General features: G+C 31.8%; 1 protein-coding gene across 17 annotated transcripts in view; it reads left to right on the plus strand.

Annotated features, from left to right (window-relative positions):
• The window catches only part of ATRNL1 (attractin like 1), a 535,879-nt gene that overhangs the window by 95,935 nt on the left and 420,769 nt on the right, over positions 1-19,175 (plus strand). For all 17 annotated transcript variants that reach the window (XR_004951254.1, XR_004951255.1, XR_004951256.1 and 14 more), the window contains exons 11-15: positions 4,896-4,980; positions 6,233-6,441; positions 7,420-7,538; positions 11,139-11,271; positions 14,191-14,372. Coding sequence is in view for 13 of the 17 variants with exons in the window: in XM_036222140.1 (XP_036078033.1) it covers positions 4,896-4,980; positions 6,233-6,441; positions 7,420-7,538; positions 11,139-11,271; positions 14,191-14,372 (728 nt within the window). In the remaining 4 variants the exon portion in view is untranslated. The remainder of the gene's footprint in view (positions 1-4,895; positions 4,981-6,232; positions 6,442-7,419; positions 7,539-11,138; positions 11,272-14,190; positions 14,373-19,175) is intronic.

Consider the following 19,175-nt stretch of genomic DNA (forward strand, 5'->3'; position numbering starts at 1 on the left):
CATCTTGGCAACGATGCGGCCTTGAGTGAAGTGGCTCTCTGCTACTGAGGCAACACCTGATGGAGCTTGCAGCTGATGGTTATTCCCTCCCAGCAGCACAAACAATTCCTTGAACGATGATCTGGGCAGCACATATCCCTGTCCACCTCAAACCTTCAAACTTAAGAGGATTCAGACTGATAAAGTTCATTTTCCACTCTTGATACATATCTATATGTTAAAAGACAAAGAACTTCTAGAAGTAGGATTGCATTATTTGTCTGAATTAATGACATATGTAATGAAATTTTTATTACAGTACTGTGACGTTTCTCTTCTGCAGGGACTTGTGCACTTTAAAAAAATATCATTTTTTTTATTTTCCTGAAATTAATGTTTATATCTGCAAGGCTATTTTGATGGTGTGCTGAGACAGTGTAATGTAATGGTTAATAAGATCTGGTTTTGAGTACAGACTTTGCCATTTAATGGCTTTAAGGAGCTTAACCTAACCTTGACAGTCTCTGTTTCCTTATATATATAACCGGGTGACAAAAATATTCACTCCTCAGATTTGTTTTGAGAACTATTATCTAGCATTGACAAGCAATTAGCATATTATTTTTATTAGATAAAAGTCATGACCACCCATATTATGAAACATTTCCCATTTAAAAAGACTGCCAAAGGTTTTTGAACTCTTCTATTACTTTTATATAATATTATTATAATAATTTTTTTAAAGCAATTATGTGCTTTTCGTTTTTTGTGCCCCCATAGCACTTTTTTTTTAAATCTCTCAATATTTATCACTTCCTATCATTATTCACTGAGGGCAGAAACTGTCTTAATTTATATTTATAATGTCATTGTGTCATTGGATCTTCTTTACATCTCAGTTGAAATTCTTAAATACTGATGATCTTTTTCCTAGGTCTTACATTAATCTATTAACTAAAATTTCATATGTTTTCCTCCTGTTCTTAGTTAAGAACAGTCGATGAAGTCTCAGTTTTCTTTTCTCTATTGAAATAATGAAATAAATTAATCTTTTACTCTTGGTTATTTTTCAAGACATATTATTATGAGAAAAGTATAGTCTGGAGAACATTCAGAAGATAACCCCGTAATCTTTAACACAGTTACTAAACAGATGTTCAGTTTTTAAATGAGCAAGCAAGTATCATCTTAATAGGAAGAAGCACACTGAAATGAACAGAATCGGAAGCCAAATGCTTTTGAGTTTTGAGCCTTACTTATTTCTGTGGCCGTGTGGTGTGAGCGGGAGATGTGTGGTCTGATATGTTAATCCTACCACCTCACAGTCTTGGACAAGCTCCAGGACTCTCATTTCTTTGGGAGTTGAGTTGGAGTTGCTTATCAATCATGCACTTTTTCAAAACTGGAGTTATTAAGTACTTCTGCAAGCATGGGTGGGGTCGCTTGTGAGCCTGAAGACAGAAAGTTTGATTCGAGGAATAAGCTGTTGAATCCCCAGATGCTCTTCCTCAACTTGTGCAGATGAGTATCTGCCCTCTTCCACTTCGCCAGAAGACAGAGGTTTACTCTTTGCAGATGTCAGCCTAGGTACTTTATAGTTGAGAACATGGCTGAGTGTATAAGTACTGTTTTAGAAACACTGGGGTTAAGTTAAAGTAAACATAAGAATGGAACATCTAGCTCCTTCCTTCCACTTTGGTCCAGAATCCTGTCTCTAAGGCATATAGCTTCTAGGAAGGAGATTGGAAAATCTGCTTCAAACAGTCTGACCAGTCCAAGAGAAAGCATGCACCAGAACTGACATTTAGAGGTCTCCCACTAAAATGGTCTCATCTGATCGGAATCCCAGTGCCTCTGTATGATATAGAAGAAAGTTAAGAGAGTAGAGCTTAAGAGTTCTCTTCACGAGGAAAAACAAACAAACAAACAAACAAAAAACAAAAAAAACTTTTCATTTGTATCTGTAAGAGAAGATGGATGTTAACTTATTGTGATAATTGTTTTAGAATATATGTAAGGCAAATCATGCTCTACACTTTAAACTTATAGAGGGCCACATGTCAATTATATCTCAATAAAACAGGGGAAAAAAGATAAAGAATTTTGACAGTCAGTATGTCTTGCTCAAGCATAAAATTTCCAGTTTTGTTGTGCTATATTCACCTTTTACAGGTCATACCTTCTCTCCAAATGGGAATAATCTTTCAGAATCCTGTCAGATTAGTTTTATTATGTCAGACATTTATAAACATAAGTTACAGAAAACCAAAGGTAATCAGAAAGGCCTTAAGCAAATTGCTTAACTTCTAAGTCTAGTTTTTCATTTCTAACATCTGGTAATACCTGCTCAATTAACCTCACTGGATTCTTATAAAGACCATTTTAAGTTATTGTAGATGAAAGCCCTTTGGAAGTTTTATAGTACCACACAAGTAATGCACATTTCTTAATATGTAAAATAGCACACTGTTAATCCTATGCGTAGGCTTCTATAATAGTATTTCTCAAAATGCGACCTTCAGAACATTGGCTTTTGAAAACATAAATGTGCCATGAAAAGTGCCCGTATGGATAAAACATTGTGAAAACACTGGATTAGGTAAAGTTGGCTTCTATACCTATGTAATCTCTCTTTTGAGAGTTTTTAATAAACAAATGTACTTTGTTTACTAAAGAGATTATATAACAAAGGAATACCCTTTTTTGGGGGAAATTTGTGTTCCATGGAATATACTGTGGGAAATACAACTCAAGATGTTATACCTATGTGATTTTATTAAATACCAAGGCTTACATTTAGATATGGCCTGTCTAAGAAGATGAAATTTAAAACGCTGTCCCGAGGATGTCTGTAGTTGCTAAAAACCTCAATCATTTGACATCTTAAAATCTATGTTAGTATATGTGTCAATTTTGATATTATATTGAAATGATATACAGTTTTCTCTAACAGTTTTTTCCATCATCTTTATATGGCTTATGTATTGTTTAGGATTTTTGTTTTTGAGCAGTTGAAGTCATTCAATGAAAATCTTTTTAAAATACCAAATCGTTAATGTGATTTAAGTATTTATTTTATTTTTTAAAGTAGTCATTTTATTAATGGTATATATATATATATTTTAATGACCTAAATTATTTCAAGGAAATAAATATAAATAATTTTATATATATAAAAATATATATACAAATATATAAACAATTATATATATATATATATAATTGTGGTATAGAGGACCCAAGATATTAGATTAGTTTCAGGTGTATAACATAGTGATTTGATATTTAAATACTCTATGAAATGATCACCACATTAAGTCTAGTAGCCAAAGTTATTACAGTGTTGTTGACTATATTCCCTCTCCTGTAAATAATATCCTTTGACTTATTATATAACTGGAAGTTCGTGCCTCTAAATTCCCTCCACTTATTTTGCCCATCTTCCCAATCATCAATCAGTTCTCTGTATCTATGAGTTTGTTATGCATTTAGCTTGCATCTGTATCTTGGCTATTATAAATAATATAATAAACATGTATCTTTTCAAATTAGTATTTTTGTGTTCATCAACTAAATACCCAAAAGTGGAATAACTGGATCTTTCGTACTGTTTTCATAATGGCTGCCCCAGTTTACATTCCCACCATGAATGCATGAAGTTCGCCTTTTCTCCACATCCTCGCCAACACTTGTTATTTGTTGCCCTTTTGATAATAGCCATTCTGACAGGTGTGGGTGATCTCATTGTGGTTCTGATTTGCATTTTTCTGATGATTAGTGATGTGCATCTTTTCATTTGTCTATTGGCCATCTGTATGTCTTCATTAGGAAAATAGCTATTCAGATTCTCTGCCTATTTTTGCATTTTTTTTTATATTGAGCTGCATGCATCTTGTTAAATATATTTTCAGTATTAACTCTTTATCAGATACATTATTTGCAAAATTTGCCTCCCACTTAATAGGTTACCTTTTTGTTTTGTTGATGCTTTCTTTCCTTCGTTGTTCAAAAGCCTTTTAGTTTTTTGGCGTCCTATTTGTTTATTTAAGCTTATGCTGCCTTTGGCTGAGGAAATAGGTCCAAAAAAATATTGCCGAGGCTGTTATTAAAGAGTTTACTGGCTGTGTTTTTTCCCAAGAGTTATGGTTTCAGATCTTACATTTAAGTCTATTTTGTGTTTGTTTTTGTATATGGTCTAAGAAAGTGATCTAATTTATTTTTTTTGCACGTCCAGTTTTCCTAACTTCACTTATTTAAGCGATTTTTTTTCCCATTGTATATTCTTGCCTTCTTTGTCATAGATGAATTGATGATATAGGTAGGCATAGGTTTATTTCTGGGTTCTTTATTCCATTGATCTGTGTGCCTGTTTTTGTGCCAGTACCATACCGTTTTGATTACTGTAGTCTTGTGGTATAGTTTGATATCAGGGAGCATGGCACCTAAGATTGCACTGGCAATTCAGGGTCTTTTCTGGTTCCGCACTTATATTTTATTTTGATGATTCTGTTTTTAGACATTTATTTACTAAATATTATATATACCATTTAATTTTATATGCATTCGTGTAAATTTTGATTTAGTGATTTAACTAATAGGTTTGCTCAGTATTCACATTCATGTATTTTACCTTGGTTCATTTGATAATAATATATCATTGAAGTTATTCTCCAACATAAAGTACACCTAATTTCTTTCCATTCATCTTCTTTATTCTCATACATTTAAATTTATTTGTGGGAATTTTAGGCAGAAGTTATTTTTATTTAAAGAATAATGCTAGTTGAGCAACAATACTGAATTGTAGGTCATGAAAAATTAATGAAAAGTTTTCTGTTGTTAAGTAGTGTACCTTTAACTTGGCCAATAATTGTTTTATAGTATTTTTTTTTTTAATTTTCATTTTCCGTTTCCAGCTTGTGATGAATGGAAAACATTACCAAAACCAAATCTTCATAGAGATGTTAACAGATTTGGACACTCTGCAGTTGTCATTAATGGGTAAAAGGCATACATTTATCAGTTATATTATCTGCATGTTCTGTTATCCTGTTAAAAATTGTTTGTACTTCATGGCATTGGGTTTTATGTATCCTTCCCTTCTGTACCGTGGCATCCCTTTTGATTTGTTAACCATATTCTTCATTCTTTTTCGTTTAAATATATTTAAGGGGTAGCGGAGTAGTCAAAAGAAAGATAAAACCTCAGATACTTTAAAAAAAAAGTCATTCTGCCTTCTTTCAGTTTTTAAGATATCAAACTGAAATGATAGGAAGGCTAGCCCCGTATTTCTATCAGGGAGAAGAAGAAAAGTTAGAAGAATTAGATTTCATTTCAGTTCTGCCATTCAAAAATGACAAGATTTTTGATAAGTCTCTAAACCTCTGTAGATTTTAATATCCTTAAATCCCCTGGGAATTTGAACTGGAGGATCATTGTTACTTTCCTCTTTTAAGTTTGCATGGTTTTTCTATTTCTGTAGCAAAAATTTGGTCATATGTACTCCAGTGACAGTAAAATTGTGTAGTTCATTCTTACCTTAAAATGTGTAATTCATAATGACATGTTTATAAGTTCATTTTATTAGTATTTTATTCTAATTATGTAAAAATTCTTCAATACCATACTAAAAGCAGGTAAAAGCTAATGACTGTGGAACTGTGCAACTGATATCAATTGGCTTTCAAAACAGTAGTAAATGAAATTCAGAGTGTAAAAATATAACATCTAGGATACTCTGTTGAAAAATCTGGTTGGTTTTTATTTTACTTCTCTTAAATAGCAAAAGGTATTATCGAAGCATTTTCTGATCTTTTTCATTTATTTTATTAATATTTTTAGAAATACAAATTATGCTGTTTTGAGGAATGTTAAATTTCTTTGCACTTATACTGTTAATTAATTCACTAATCATCTGAGCTTTTCTTTCCAAATTGAAATTTTGAGAATCTTTTTGATTATCTTACTCTTTAAAAAAAATTTTTTTATAAGAGAATAGTAAAACACTACCAAAAGAACTCTATCTAATTTCTAAATTTTATGTCTATATTAAGAAATTCTAATTTTAGATAGTAATTCTAAAGTGTATCTTATTATCCATGTATATTTATTATCTATTTCTAAAAAAAATATTGTTTCCTACCTTGATAAAATAAAGTAAAATGTATATTTAAATTTATTTTAAAACTAATACATTTATACAGAGACTTCTCTTAATATTATTTCTTTATGACTCTTGTTTTGTTTTCACTAGGTCCATGTATATATTTGGAGGATTTTCTAGTGTTCTCCTTAATGATATCCTTGTGTACAAGCCTCCCAATTGCAGGGCTTTCAGGGATGAAGAACTTTGTAAAAATGCTGGTCCGGGGATAAAATGTATTTGGACTAAAAATTACTGTGAATCTTGGGAATCTGGGAATACTAATAATATTCTTAGAGCAAAGTGCCCTCCTAAAACAGGTAAAAGTTTTTGTTTTTGTTTCCCCTGTATCTGGCACAGAACTCCATTTGGCTAGAAGTAGAAATGCATTCAGCTGATAAGAATTACTTTAGGAGCTTTCAGAAATTAAAAATTCATAATCCTCTAATAAGGATTCTCATGTTTGAACTAGGCAACAATTAATAATTAAATATTCTTATTAGCTATTTTTAGTTTTCTTTTTTAAAAATCTGTAGGTAATATTACATATTAATATTTTATATGTAATGTGATCATGTATATGAATTATTTTCCTATATAACTAAAAAAAGCTTTCAGATAATTCTAAGAAATACTGTGTGCCTCAAAGAAATAAAATGAAGCAATTTATTCTGCTCTTGGTAGTTTTTTTTCTTCCTGAATTATTGCTAAGCCAGACCATGAAGTTAAAAATTTTTCTGTAATTTTGATGACTAATGTTCTGGTTTAATATTTCTTAGAAAATATTGAATAAATAAATCAAACTTATGAAAATTACTAGTAAATATTTATTTATGAATGAATGACCTGGATAAAAATTGTTCAGTTTTCTTTAAATGGACGGACTTTTGTACATTTTCAGTGCTACGATTAACAAATATATTTTCAAGTCCTTCTAATCTATAACAATTCGGATATCTCAAATATATTTATGAAGAATGATAAACGAGTATTTGTTATAATGTTTTCTTTTAAATGTACATTAACGTATTACCTATGAGACTTTCCCCCCTCTCTCGTGTGTACATTTTAAATGGCTATAGGATCCTGGTAGATTGGGATTGGAGGTATCTAAAACCCTGTAAACACAAACTACAAAGTTGATTTCATATTGAAGAACTTATTTTGATAATGATGGTCATATTTTTAGTTTAAAAAGTCTTGGTGATTCTTAAGCAGATGATAAAAATGTGCGAATCGAGAAGTGTGACATTTTCTCTTTCATCCTGATGCGTTTCTATTTCCCATTTGTATTATAGCTGCTTCTGATGACAGATGTTACCGATATGCAGATTGTGCCAGCTGTACTGCCAATACAAATGGGTGCCAGTGGTGTGATGACAAGAAATGCATTTCAGCAAACAGTAACTGTAGCATGGTTAGTACTTATGGGTAAATGATGATGTAGGGAACATTGCTGCTTTGTAATCACTAGCTCATTTATTAGCACTGTAAAAAATAGCACTTCACACATGAAGACATTTGTAAAATATGTAAGGAATCACTTCTTGGTATGTCGTTAATTCAGTCTGTAGTTTCTCGCTCAAATTCGTTCATGTAGATTCCGTTTTGAATCCAGTAAGTTTTACTTCTTTTCATGATGAAGCTGGGAATATGCTTACAAAACTGATTTTAAAAAAAGACTATAACTATGTATACTTTCTTCTGTGCTGATGGAAATAGGATTATATAGGTAAGTAAGTATTGAAATCGTTTGCAGGAGATTCATGTCAGACATGCGTTAATAGTGATACGGTCCAGTGTTTTGTTTATATACTATGTGTGTAACTAACTGGAAGCAGTGACATTGGAAGTTTCCTTTTGATCTGTCTTGAGATCAGTGATTCTCAACCAGAGGCAGTTTTGTACCCTAAGGGACATTGGCAATGCATGTAGATATTTTTGATGGTCATGATTGTGAGGCTGCTACTGGCATCTAGTAGGTAGAGGCCAGGGATGCTGCTAAACATCCTATAGTGCATAAGAGCCTTCTTTACAAGAAATAATTATCTGGCTCAAAATGTCCATAGCCATGAGGCTGAGAAACCCTACTTTAGGTAAACTATTGAAAAAATGATAATATTAATATTTATAGTAGGTGAAACTAGATTAAGAGCAGTAAAAATTAACCTTTTAAATTGGTACTAAAAAATCCCATGTTTTAGATGTCAACAAATTGAAAGAAAAATGTAAGAAGTATTAAAAAATGTATTTAATAGGATTAAAGGTTTTCTTATTGGGCTATAGCTTAAATAACAAAAGTGCATACATGATTTCACCTAAATATAATATACCTTAATTTTTTCTGAATTTTTATTAATCAGCAAAAGTATTCATTGTTTTTCAAGAGAGCGGGCAGAAGTAAAAGGTAAAGAAAAGGGAGTTTGAAAACTAAAAATGTTTATTATATCATCTAAACATGTTCTCCAGTAACCAATCATATTTCAATATATTAAGTTTTATGATTTTATTCTTAAATAGTATTCAAAACTTGAAATGGAGGAAAATTTTTAGTTATTGACTCATCAGATTGAACCCTTTTGATTTCATACATATTGTGTTGGTTGATATATACTTTACAGTGATGTAAGTAGCTTTAATAACAATATATACTTCAGTTTTACTACTTTTAATGTTAAAATGATGTGACCCTTCTTTGAAAATTTGGATTGCTTTTTTATACTTGCATTAATATTCATCTAACGAGAGTTATTTTAGGGTGTAATGTGGAAATAGTAGTGAAGTAAGTAAAATGAAGCATGGGACTAAGGGACTAAAATGGAGAATGTTATTAAATAAAAATTGAAAGCAGATTTTATTTAAAGCTTTATTTGATAACCCCAAGTTAATTTGTGTTTAGACATTTGCACTAAGTGAAAATACACGTATCTAAAAAATTGTGTTATATAAATTGCTCTCAAGTATTCGTTTTATGAAGCGGTTTTTATTTTGTTTTATATTTTATTTTTGATAATGCTGTGTTAACCATGAAAACAGTGGGTGAGATAGAATAAGTGAGCAGATGGTACTCACTCGTAATTTAGATTTTGATGTAATGTGTCTTTTAGGCAGTTTTATCACAATGTCTGGTGATTAAGCTAAACCAAATGCTAATGGATACAGAAAGGTCTATGAGAGTCTAGTGTGTATGACGTCCATTGATATCCTATTTTATTATTTATTCATATTAACTGCAAGTTGCATATTTTGTACTCTAATAGCTCAAACAACCCCCTTACTTTTCACAGATCTTCATTTTAAATTTACATCTAAATATGTTAGAATGAAAATCAGTAGAGTATTGGTTAATCTTCATAGTCTGTTTACTAATGTACATCTGGTTCATTAGGCCAAAGAATGCCAGCCGTATTTCAGAGTAAGTCAACTTCCTTTCATAACTGATGAAATTGGCCCTGTGTGTATCTGAAATATAATTTCATCTACTGTGTCAGCTCAGTACCAGTAGATGACTGTACGGTGCTTAATGAAGAGAAGTGTGGTTGTTTGGATGTCGTTCCAATGATACCGTTGTTACTCTAAGGCATGTGTTAAGCTGTTACTCTTTCTGTTACTCTAAGATGTTGTTTAGCCATTCTCTTGTCATTTTTGTAGGTTATTCTATTTGTCAGATGATTCAAGTAAATTTATTTCTCTTCAGTTAGCTGGCAAATGTTTGGAACTATACTCAAATAATCATATAAAATAATACTCATATTTACATGTTATATGAAAACAAAAAGCTATGAAACAGAAAATATAATAAGAAAGTTACTATGTTTCTAATGAAAATGTGATGGTGGAATAAGAGTCACACAGTAATTTGAGATTTAAAAAAATGTACCTTCTGTAATTTTTTAGGATGAATAAACACTGTCTGTGCTTTTTATCTGTTAACTCAGTATTGTAATTTGCTCTAAAGGAAATAACAGCTTTGGAATAGAGATGACTGCAATGTATTTTATGTAGAGGTATAGTAGTTTATAAATATTTGGTGAGTGACATTTCAGGTATCTAAGAAGATAAAAATGACTTCAACTGTTTTTATACGTAGGATAGTTATCACTAGATTTTGACTGTTTATTGGCTGAAAAGAAATACTTAGCTCCTTCATCTGAGGAAACTTGAGATAAACATTTATACCTATAGAAAAAAAATTGAAGTGGGGTTGTGGGGGGAACATTAAGTCTTTTATGGATTTTTCTCAAAGAAGAGTCATACCAAAAATTTTAGTATCCTATTTTCACGAGGTAGGCTTTGTCATAGATATTGATAATATTATGTGAAATATCTGAACCTTGGTGTATGTAGAGAACTATCACCAAAGTTCCTGTGTTGCCTGTTTTTTTTTTTATGACCTTTAACCTCTTAGTGCCAGAATTAGTGGAAATATGATTACACTGTTTAGTAGGATTGATCAAAATATAATTTTTGTAGGTTGTTCACCTAGATAAAGGCAATGTGACAAATACTTAGAGGAGAAACATAAATGAACCAAAATCATTATTTATTGTCTGTGGAAGTAAAATTAGTTTGAGTTATTGAGAAAATAATTTATCGTTTTAGATTGTATTAGATTTTAATAAAACATCTCTTTAATTTTCACTACTTACTATTTCTACTTCAGTCCCAGGGATTTATGTGACAGTTTTATGATGACTAGAATTCTTTTATGTGATCATTAAGAGAAATGACTTTGTACATTGGCTTTATTTATTGAACTGGAAGCCTGTTATAAAATTCAGTAGAAAAGGTTTTCATTAGATGGTTTCTGTTTCAAATTGTGTAATTCATACATTTTTTTTTCATAAACACAAATTCTAATTCCAAGAACTGTAGTTTAACTAAAGAAATGAATAGAGATTTTGATTCAGTATAACTGGAATTTAAAGTTCACTAGTGATTTATATAAACACTTAAATTTAAGAGTCATTGCTATACAAAGGTGAAAAATAAAATGTTTTATCATTTAATTTTCTAGTCTGTGAAAAACTACACCAAATGTCATGTGAGAAATGAGCAGATTTGTAATAAACTTACCAGCTGTAAAAGCTGTTCACTGAACTTGAACTGCCAGTGGGATCAGCGGCAGCAAGAATGCCAGGCTTTACCAGGTAAAAATTTCAATTTGCTAATGTGTTTTATAGTCCACAGATGAATATAATCACAGTAAAGAGCGTTTATTAAGAACATTCCATTTTATAACAATAAGTCAATAGCAAATAAACAATAAAATTGGATTAATAATAACATTGTTTCTATAAAAGACATTGGTGTTTGCTTCCAATTCTTTTAAGATGTTCAAGTTTTCTTGTATTGATCAGAATCTTTTCCAATTTATAAAAGTATATCTTGAAAGAGTAAATAATAAGCCCTCAAACTGGTAGTCAGATTTAACAAATGTTAACATTTTGACATATTTGATTTGTTTTTTTAAGTGCCCTTTATTTTTTAAATTTCAGGAACCGTCTTTCACTGACTGCTATTTTCTTACAAATTGTGACAATTCTAATAAATATTATATGGTGTAATGAGAATTGCAGTTGTGCAAATAAGAGCAAAGCTCATTTTAAAAAGTAATTTCAATTTATATTTTATAGTTAACATTTTTTAGTAGACCCTGACTACTCTTCCTTTTAAATATATATAAACAAAAATTGGTTTGGTATAAGGGCTTCACTTGACCAGGCTATTATTTTGGAGAATAATAAATACAATACAGTAAATACAATAAAATGTCATCTCATACACTAACTTCCCTTGTTCTGTGTTTATATTTACCAATCAACTAGGTATATGTAGTTTGGTTTCCATTCAGCTCGTCTGAAGGAGTGAGAGGGCCCAGTGTATCTATAGCTGTTGCACTTTTCCATGAAAGTCTGGAATTGCATTTTTTAAATTCATCTCATGTAAACTTGGCAATTTGAATTTATTTCACCAAATCATTTAAAAAAATTAACTGCGATTGTTTTAACTCCAAAGCTGAGCTGATGCTTAATACTACAAAAGCCTAAAATATCAAAACATTTGGTTCATTGGTATAATTTAGTTTAGCTCAAAGGCCCATGCATTTATTTTCATTTGTATGACTTGTCAACCAAGTATTTTTGGTCTCATAAAAAAAAAGAAAGAAAGAAAGAAAGAAATGGAGACGGGCAAAAAATTAAGAAAAAGCAATAATTTAACAAAGCTTTTCTACTGTTTCTTCAAAGTGATTTGGTATTTAGGATTCTAGAAAACAAGGAAGATTGCTATATGTGTAGCCTGAAAATGAAAACAAAGTATTTACAGCTGATTGAGGGATTACTGTGTTCCAGGTACTGTATGTTATTCATGGTATCCAGTCTAATAGGACAGCGGTTATTAAAGGACAGTCTCCTGTTCATGGACCCATTCAGTGGGCCCATGAGGTCAAAACTAATAATACTAATATTATTTACTTTTTTAATTCTCATTCTGTTATGGGTGTACTATGGGGTTTTCCAAAGGCTATGTGATATATGATCGCAATAGAATGAATGTAGAAGCAGATATGAGAATATAGTTGTCTTATATTAAACAAACATTAAAGAAATTTGTAAAAATGTAAAACAGTGCTACACTTTTTCTACTTTTTTTTGGCTTTTTGTTTTAGAGGTTATAATTAAAAAATAAAATTTGCTACTTATTATAAGTAATAATATTTTCCTCCCAACATTTTATTATGAAACATTTCAAACACACAGAAAAATGGAAAGAATATTAGAGAGGGCACCCAATACCCACACCCTAGATTCTGCAATGAACATTTTGCTCTGCTTTATCCCTGACCTGTGAATTTATTCCTCCATTCATGAGTCCATCTTAAGTTTTTGATGCCAGGGGCCTAATTTGAACTTCAGCTGCTATCTCTCAGGGAGAAAATTTGATTATGCGATCTCCTTTGGGCCTGAATGCAGCATAAAGGGGCAAGATATCCTAGAAGCTGGAAGAACGTATTTGTAGTGAATTTTTAAATTGTAATTTTAAATGAATAAATAAATATATGTTTAAATGATCAGCTTTAATTTTTGTGTGGTCAAAACCAATAGATGTAAAATGCGTAAAGGAAAGATCTGTAGGGTCTTCAGTTTTTTAAAGTTAAAGGGGTCTTGGAGCAAAATGTTTGAGAACGGCTGTTTTAGAACAGTTCCATACAGTAATGCATCTAAGGCCAAAAGGGCAGGAGGTACAGATATATTTAGTGTGATGTGGAAGCTAAAATGTAGTCAAACTTTGTAAACCAGTTCATTAATGAAACACTGCGTTGTTAATTAGTGCACACTAGAGCATAACTTTATAATATATTTATAAATCTGTGTTTTAGAAATAGGTGCTGTTTTAAGTTAATTTTGGATGCTGGGGATAAACCACTATTATTGAATAGTGTGTTTAAAATTTAGAAAGACCTGAATAACTGTGTAAAAATAAACAGTAGAAAGCACAGATTATAGCTTCTTATCTAAACATAAATGAAAAATTTCTCCCTACTGTTATCATTAAAGAATCAAAGAATTCATTGTATATCAAAATAGTACACCTGAGCTATGGAAATTAGATCTGGAGGACAAATAGCTACACTAATAGGAATAACTTTAAAATTGCTTTTTAAAAAATTGCTGGTTATTTTTCTATTAGAATGATTTTGTATTGTATAAATTGGACTTTGGGATGTAAATATAGTAGTGATTTCACTTGTAGAGTTACCATATGCCATGCACTAAATTTACAGAGAAAACCTAGGAAACAGTCAACGCATTTTAACAATGTGGTAGAGCCATAGTTTGTCTTATGTTTAAGAATTAGAGAAAAAATTAGGATCTTCTGCTCCTGTTTTCAACCAAACTTTTAGGCAAAAGTTTTTAGTATATTATATTGCTATGTTAAATATTTTATTGTTTAAATTATTGAAACACTGAAGTTATGTTTAGAATTCTGAAATAAATGAAAAATACAGATGATTTTTGGTAATCTAAAAATAAGAGATTTATTTGTTTGTTTATTTATTTGGTTAGCTCATCTTTGTGGAGAGGGATGGAATCATATTGGAGATGCTTGTCTTCGGATCAATTCCAGTAGAGAAAGCTATGACAATGCAAAACTTTATTGCTACAATCTCAGTGGAAATCTTGCTTCATTAACAACCTCTAAAGAAGTAGAATTTGTTCTCGACGAAATACAGAAGTATACGCAACAGGTAATAACTATACTTATTTATATTATGAACATGTGCCAGAAATGTTGGCGATGATTCATTCTTTTTGTTTTTTAATACATTATTTTTACTAAATCTTGGAAGTAAAACTAGAATTAATTTCAAAAGTAAACTGACAGAGGACTCATTCTGTATATATATTTTGTAATAAGGTTTTATAAATTACTCATCTCAGATTTTGCACAATAAACCACTACATTATCTTCTCAAGAACTCATCTCATATGACTAATTACACTTAAAAACATGGAATATAATTTAAGAATTTGTTTTTAAGTGTAATGACTTTATAACTTAAAAAATTCCTCTTAATGAAAACACTAGGCCAACACTTTGGCTATATTTATGTATGTGTATATTTTGTGTGTATGCGTGTATTATGAGTTAAATTTTTGAATTATGCTATTTTTCTAAGTACAAATTTGCTTGGAATAATATACTAATGGTTAGTAGAACTAAAACTCATTTTAAAGTATATGGAAGATATTGGAATATCTAGCACTTGGAAAGAGTTTCAGTTTTCTGGAGAATTGTTTTATGGAAAATATTTCCATACAAATGCTATATTTCCTTGAAAATGGTATCAAAATTCCATTTCATAAGAAATTTCCAAGAGTAATTTACACGATTTTCTATTGTTAGGATGTTAAAATATAGTCAACTCTTAATACATTAAATAGGAGATTTGGAAATAATTTACGAAATCTAGTTTTGAAATACTTGATTTAGTTCTGATACTGACATGAAACACTTTGAAGACTTTTTTTTTAATTGAAGTCTAATTGACATATAACATTATATTAGTCTCAGGTGTATAGTACAGTGATTCGATATTTTGCGTGTATATTATGAAATAATCACTACAATAAGTCTAGTGAACAACCGTCTCTCACTATACATAGTTATAAAAGAAAGGTTTTTTCCTGTCATGAGGAGTTTTAAGATCCACTCTCTTAGCAGCTTTCAAATATACAGTACAGAATTATTAACTGTCATCACCATGCTTTACATTTCATCCCCATGGCTTGTTTTATAACTGGATGCTTGTACCTTTTGACCCACTTCACCCATTTTTGCCCTTTTTCCCATCACCTGACTCTGGCAACCACCACCCTTTTTGTTCTCTATAGTTAGGAGCTTATCTTTTTTTTTTTTTTTTTTTTTTTTTTAAGATTCCACATAGAAATGATCATGTTCGTCTTTCTCTGTCTGACTTATTTCACTTTGAAATACTTTACTAAATCTAGTTTGTTTGAGAGCTACCAGCCTTACGGCTGAAGGATAAGATGTAAGTGGTCATATAGGGGAGACCTTTTTTTTAACAGTTTAGAAAAATGTGACAAAGTATATTTGTAAACTTTTATTCTTAGTTACATGGAGTATGCAACATAAGACCTGTTTATATTCTTGTGATATGAGGAGCTTCATTAATTACAAAATTTAGAGATAATTTCCAATGGACATTTGGAAATTATTTCTACTGAATATGTATTACTTTAAAGAGCTTATTACTGGTAAATCTGCATTCATTGAGTTATATGCATGACTATTTGACATTAGCACTCTTGGTTTTTTTTTCCTTGTTTATAAAATATTATTTTTATTTCTTACACTATAACCTTGAAATGTGCTATTAAGATATACATAAGATAGTACTTGGCATTAGTGTTCTACTGCTTTTTTCCTTATTTTTAAAATATCAGTTTTATTTCTTACACTATAACCTTGAATTGTGCTGTTTTAGAAGATGCATGTTTCATGGTTACTTGTATTAGTTGCTTGTTTTTTCTTGCTTATTATAAATCATAAAGATTGAACTAACAGTTATTTTGGATGTGTGATGTACTTAGATTCAATAATTTGTGGACTAGCATTCCCTGCAAATGAAAAATGTTTTGTTTCATTAGAAAGTTGAGCTTTAGTGAAATTTCAAAGGTGGAAAGTTCCGCAAGGTGACATTCCATCAAGCATATCTTACGTAAAATGAATTATATCCTGAGTCATTGCAATTGTATAAACTTAAGATAACCTTTCTTTGGCAAATAAAGATCAACAAATTCATGCACTTTAAAGAGATATCCTGGGTCAACTGATCATTTACTTATCGGAAATAGCTAATGAAATGTTGCAAAGATTTATGGTATACTGTTGTAAATTTTCATAATACATTAATTTATCTTTCATTTTCAACTGTCTGTCCAGTTCATTTACTGGGTAATAGTTACTTTAAATGTTTTATCAGCTGCTTCATTTTTCTATTCTTCTCTTCCTTGAAGATTCTTATCATGATGAGTTAGGGAGTAATATTTCATTTTAAGTGACTTGTCTTTACTATAGAGAGTTTGGAAATATAGGCAGAGTTGCCGTAATGTGAAGCACAATCATTAATCTGAAATATCTATGTTGGATTGACTCCTGCTGTTATTATTAAGAACTGTAAAATGTTATAGCTTTTTTGTTATAAAAATATCTCTCAGAATAATGTATGAAATATATGATGTTCACAAGGCATAGCAGCATGTGTATTTTTATAATTAGAAACATTATTTATTAAGTACTATCTCTGTCTCAGGAATTGGATGGTGGAAAATATCTCTGTTCTCATGAACTTTGCTTAGCAAAATTTATTGACTACCTACTATGTGTACTAGGTTATATGAAATCTAGTGTCATAATGAACATACATAAGATATTTTAATTTTATTTAAAAATATTTGTTGAGTGTTAACTATGTAAAATTTATTAAGTTTATTTAAAAGTGTATTTATACACTTTACAAATTTCTAGGTCTATGACCATCTTTATAAACTCTGTAGGACCATTTGTGTAACGTATTCATAATAAATACTGTATAAATATCTCTCAAAAACTCAGATGGAGAGGCATATTTTTCTCTACCCTGAGAGTCTATAATGTATAAAAAAGATGATGGAGAGTTTTGAAACCACTTAACATTATAGTATAATATCATTAGCTTAATAACTTAGAAAATAAATATATTATCATGTATGTTAAGGTAGAAGTATTTAGGAGCATTAGGAAGATGCAGAATGGGAGTTTTTAATGCTTGTCCCCTCACAGAAACATTGATTTGAACAACCATCTATGTATAAAAATACCTTTACGCAGGTAAGGAATCCAGGTGAGAGATTACAGCACCTGGGAGAATCATAGAAATAAGGAAAATCTCATTGACAAGGGTAGAAAGGAGAGTTTCGTATTTCCTGCATCATCTTTTCCCAGGGCTATGCAGAGCAGTGAAGCGTGTGAGAAATACCCTCAGCAAAGGGGGAGGAGAGAGATGTGATCACCAGTCCTTGTCATGGACCTCCCCCGCCTTGCTGTCTTAGGTCGGTCCTAGTGAATCATGGTGCTTGGCTGGTCCCCATGGATCCAGGTTCTGGGCATGCTCCAGTGCCAGACTGGCCCCCTTGGCCTCAGGCTCCAGTTGGCACCCATAGACCCAGCCTTCATGATGACCCCCCTATGGCCCTAGACTCCAGGCACTCCTTAATAGAACCCAGCGTAGGTCTGGCCCCTGTGGGCTCAGGACCAGGTCCACCACAGTGTACTCAGGCTTCAGGCCCTCTTCTATGGGCCTGCTTCTCTAATCCCAGGTACCAGGCCTACCTTCATGGACTCAGGTGCAAGGCCTTCTAAGGCCAGGCTCACTTTCATAGATCTAGGCACCAGGCATGCCGAGTGGACCGTGGAAACTGGCTAGCCCCTGCAGACTCAGGGCCAGGGCTATAGTTATAGCCTAGGTCCCTCACTTGCCCCAGCACAAGGCTGGATCCAAAGGATTCAGGCTCAGGACCCACCTCTGTGGACTCAGTCCCCAGGCCTACCCTGATCAACCCTTGTGCCAGGCTGGCCACCACAGGCTCAGAATCCAGGCTTGTTCCTCTGGACCCACGTAGCTGGCAGGCCCATTTGGAAGGGCCTGATCACCCACCGACATAGGCACCAGGCCAGATCACCCAAGGACTCCAACAGTAAGCCCGCCTATGGACCCCAAGACATAGCCTGCCAGAATCTCTGGATGGACTGACGGTGAAGGGATTTATTTATTTATTTTTAATTGAAGCCAGTCTGTTAGGAATGAAAGAGGTGATTACTTCTTTAAATGTGTAGACACCAACACAAGACCATAGGATCATGAAAAGTCAGGGAAACATGACATTACCCAATGAATAAAATAAAACCCCAGTAACCAGCCTTAAAGAAATTGAGATCTACAAACTGTGTGACAAAAAATGCAAAATAATACTCTTAAAGAAACTCAGTGAGCTACAAGAGAACACAGATGGATGACTAAATGATATTAAGGAAACAATACATGAACAAAATGAGAAATTCAACAAAGATATAGAAACCATAAAAAAGAACCAAACAGAAATTACAGAGCTGAAGAACACAATGACAGAATATACAATTCCATAAAAAGCCTTTAACAGTAGACTCTATCAAACAGAAGAAAGAATCAGTGAGCTGAAACACAAGTCATTCGAAATCACTCAGCCAGAGAAAAAAAGGAATGAAGAAGAGTGAATAAAGCTTATGATACCTGTTGGTAGAACATAAGTGAACAACATAAGCATTATGGGAAACTCAGAATGCACAGAAAAGAGAAATAGGCAGAAAGTGATTTAACGAAATAATGACAGGAAACTTCCCAAATATGGAGAGGGAAATAAACATTCACATTCATGGATTCCGAAGAACCTCAAATAGATAAAACATAAAGAGATCTTTACCAAGACACATTATAAGAGCCCAGAAATAA

This window comes from Rousettus aegyptiacus, unplaced genomic scaffold, assembly GCF_014176215.1.
Source record: "Rousettus aegyptiacus isolate mRouAeg1 unplaced genomic scaffold, mRouAeg1.p scaffold_m13_p_6, whole genome shotgun sequence".
Lineage (NCBI taxonomy): Eukaryota > Metazoa > Chordata > Mammalia > Chiroptera > Pteropodidae > Rousettus > Rousettus aegyptiacus.